At 46.8% G+C, this 3,568-nt stretch overlaps 1 protein-coding gene across 1 annotated transcript; it reads left to right on the top strand.

The window, feature by feature from the left end:
• The first annotated feature begins 1,194 nt into the window (after positions 1-1,194).
• Positions 1,195-2,251, top strand: LOC118630015 (olfactory receptor 1N2-like). Its single transcript, XM_036261720.1, has one exon. The coding sequence runs from the start codon at positions 1,286-1,288 to the stop codon at positions 2,249-2,251; it is 966 nt and encodes a 321-aa protein (XP_036117613.1). The 5' UTR covers positions 1,195-1,285.
• The last annotated feature ends 1,317 nt before the right edge of the window (positions 2,252-3,568 follow it).

The following is a 3,568-nucleotide window of genomic DNA, read 5'->3' as shown; positions in this document are numbered from 1 at the left end:
CCATTATGAAATGACCTCTCACGCCAGCTTGCTCTGAATCCTAGGAGAGCAGAAGAAAAGTGGCTGCTTTCAAGCTCAGAGAACTAGAGCCTGGTTCCCTTTACTTCTCCTTCCTCTGGTGAAAAGTAAGTATCAGGGGGACATAGTACAAGTATAGGGGTGAAAGCACAGGCTTTGTAGTCAGACTACCTGCATTTGACTCTCATTGACCATCTATCCGATCTTTAATGCATCAAATATCCCTGAGACTCGGCTTCACCACGCGCAAAGTTGCTGAGCATAACAATACCTACTCCATAGCCTTGTGAAGAATAAAGCAGCCCTGGCCGGTTTGGCTCAGTGGTTGGAGCGTTGGCCTGTGGTCCAGAGAGACCCGAGTTCGGTTCTCACTGAGGGCACGTGCCTCGGTTGCGGTTTGTCCCCGGCCCCGGTTGGGCTGTGTGGGTGGCGGCCACTCAATGTGTCCCTTTCGCATCGATGTTTCTCTCCCCCCACCCCCCCACTCTATCTGAACAGAATATCAAAGGGTGTCCTCGAGTGAGGATAGAAAAAAAAAAAAAAAGAATAAAGCAATGTCATCAGGGCGTCTGCACTTAGCAAGCCTCTGCATTCATGTTGGTGCCCAAGAGAACAGGGCGACTGAAATGTCAGTTCCCAGAGTGTATACAGGTGCTGAGGAGAAAATGGGGAAGTGGACAGGGATGAAGGAGAGAGAGTGATGGAGGAATGGGGTAGCCCCTGTCCTGTTTGTGGAGGGAGGTCCCAAGAGTGGATGGGGAGAATGAGACATCACTGACACTCACTGCGTCATCGCACATATCCTATGGCCCTATTCGGGAAGAATAGAAGGACTGCAGCTGACTGGGTGAGGTCAAGTTCTAGGGTTGGGAAGGCAAGCAGAGAAGAGGTTATCTTGTTCTTTGCGTGAGGAGGGGCAGTTATGGAGATCATACATTTCCTTTTCAACTGGTAAGCTCAATTCTCACCTCCTCCCGTAGCCTACATTGACTTCTCCCTCAAACTGACCTCTTTTCCCTGGACCCTACCATAGCATAGAAAGCACAATTTGAATTTGGATGGTTATGACCTTGACTCTTCTCTAAATGTCCCATGGGCATTTTCTTACATGGCCAATAAGATTCAGAGATGCTCATTGACAAGGTCCATGTGTTCTTTTTTCCAGCATATTTGTGGCTACAGAGATACATATCTATAAATTAATTTAATAATTAAATACTGACATATGAAAGGGTTGAATCTGAACAGGTAACAAGACCTACAAGGGATGGAAAAAACAAGCAGAGTGAACCAAACTATTGTTTCAGACTTCCTCCTTCTAGGACTCTCTGAGCAGCCAGAGGAGCAGCCTGTCCTATTTGGCACCTTCCTGGGTATGTACCTGATCACCATGATAGGGAACCTGCTCATCATCCTGGCCATCAGCTCTGACCCACACCTCCACACTCCCATGTACTTCTTTCTGGCCAACCTATCATTAACTGATGCCTGTTTCACTTCTGCCTCAATCCCCAAAATGCTTGCCAACATTCACACCCAAAGTCGGACCATCTCTTATTCGGCGTGCCTTGTACAGCTATATTTTCTCCTTCTGTTTGGTGGTCTTGACAACTTCCTTTTGGCTGTGATGGCATATGACCGCTATGTGGCCATCTGCCAGCCACTCCATTATAGCACAGCTATGAGTCCCCAGCTGTGTGCACTAATGCTTGGCATGTGCTGGGTGCTAACCAACTTTCCTGCCCTGGTGCATACACTGTTGCTGACCCGGGTGGCCTTCTGTGCCCACAAGGCCATCCCCCACTTCTACTGTGACCCCAGTGCTCTACTGAAGCTTGCCTGCTCAGATACCCACATTAACAAGCTGATGATCATCACCATGGGCCTGATGTTCCTCACCACTCCCCTCATGCTGATCATCTTCTCTTATGTCCGCATTTCCTGTGCTGTGTGTGGCATCTCATCTTCTGGAGGGCGGTGGAAGGCCTTCTCTACCTGTGGTTCTCACCTCACAGTGGTCCTGCTCTTCTATGGGTCCCTTATGGGTGTGTATTTACTTCCTCCATCAACTCACTCTGCAGAAAGGGAAAGTAGGGCTGCCATTCTCTATATGGTGATTATTCCCATGCTAAACCCATTCATCTACAGCTTGAGGAACAGAGACATGAAGAAGGCATTGGGTAAACTCTTTGGCAGTAGAAAATATTCTTCTTACCATGACAGTGATGCCTAATCCTAGTATTCTGATGTACCCGTCCTTCATCATTTCAATAATTCCACCACTCTTCCTTAAAATCAAGAATCATCATTCTTGATTTTAAGGAAGAGTTAGCAGGTAAATCTGAGTTAGAGGTATAACAAAGGGGTATTTCCACTCTGTTACTTGCCTTTGGAGTGAGGTGCTCTGCCTCAGTCTCTCTCTTGGTCCCAGTGAAGCGACTGTGACTAAAAGCAGGATATCATTCTCCGCTCTTCACCTCTAAATCCAGCATGTTACCCAGAGAGAACTAAGATGCTGGACACACACTGGAGCCAAACACTTCTCCCCTTGCGGGGCGTGGGATGAGGTGAACAAATGAAAACACAAACATGTGTTGAGCATCAACAATGTTTCTCATTGTTGTTCACGTCGGTACTTGCAGGCAGAGTTGTGGACACTAGGCAAAAGAACTTCCTCAAACCAGGTAAGTTTGATTCTATACCCATCCTCTTTCTACTACACCAACTTGTGGAGATCATGACAAATATTGATTGGTTATAATAGGAGATAAAGAATTAAATTAGTATTTATTTTACAATATTTTCTTAACATTTTATTTCTTTTTTTTTTTTTTTATCCTCACCCGAGGACATTTTTCCATTTTTTGTTCAGATAGAGCGGGAGGGAGAGAGAGAGAGAGAGAGAGAAACATCGATGTGAAGGGACACATCGAGTGGCTGCCACCCGCACGACCAACCAGGGCCGGGGACAAACTGCAACCGAGGTACATGCCCTTAGCGGGGACCGAACCCGGGTCTCTCTGTACCGCAGGCTGATGTTCTAACCGCTGAGCCAAACCGGCCAGGGCAACATTTTATTTCTTTAAATTGAAATTTCTGTTATTGTAATGGATAGGTGAAAAGGAGTCAATATTTGTCGTGTGCATACTGTGTGCCAATTTGTACTAAGTACATGATTCATCCTCTGGTTCTTTCATAAAATATTCCCTAAAATATAAAATGATAAACTAAGTGTGGTGGAAATTTTAAGGCAATAATTATATTAAAAATAGTCCAGTGGGCCCTGGCTGGCTTGGCTCAGCGGTTAGAGCTCCGCCTGCGGTCCCGAGAGACCCGGGTTCGGTTCCCGCTAAGGGCGTGTACCTCGGTTGCGTGTGTCCCCGGCCCTGGTCGGTCGTGTGGTGGCAGCCACTCGATGTGTCCCTTTCACTTCGATGTTTCTCTCTCTCTCTCTCTCTCTCTCTCTCTCTCTCTCTCTCTCTCTCTCTTCCTCTCTCTCCCTCCCACTCTACCTGAACAAAAAAAAAAGTGTCCTTGGGTGAGGATTAAA

The sequence above is a fragment of the Molossus molossus genome, unplaced genomic scaffold (genome assembly GCF_014108415.1).
Source record: "Molossus molossus isolate mMolMol1 unplaced genomic scaffold, mMolMol1.p scaffold_m16_p_14, whole genome shotgun sequence".
Taxonomy (NCBI): Eukaryota; Metazoa; Chordata; class Mammalia; order Chiroptera; family Molossidae; genus Molossus; species Molossus molossus.
The sequence above is the reverse complement of the archived record's forward strand: the minus strand, read 5'-3'. Positions and strand labels throughout refer to the sequence as shown.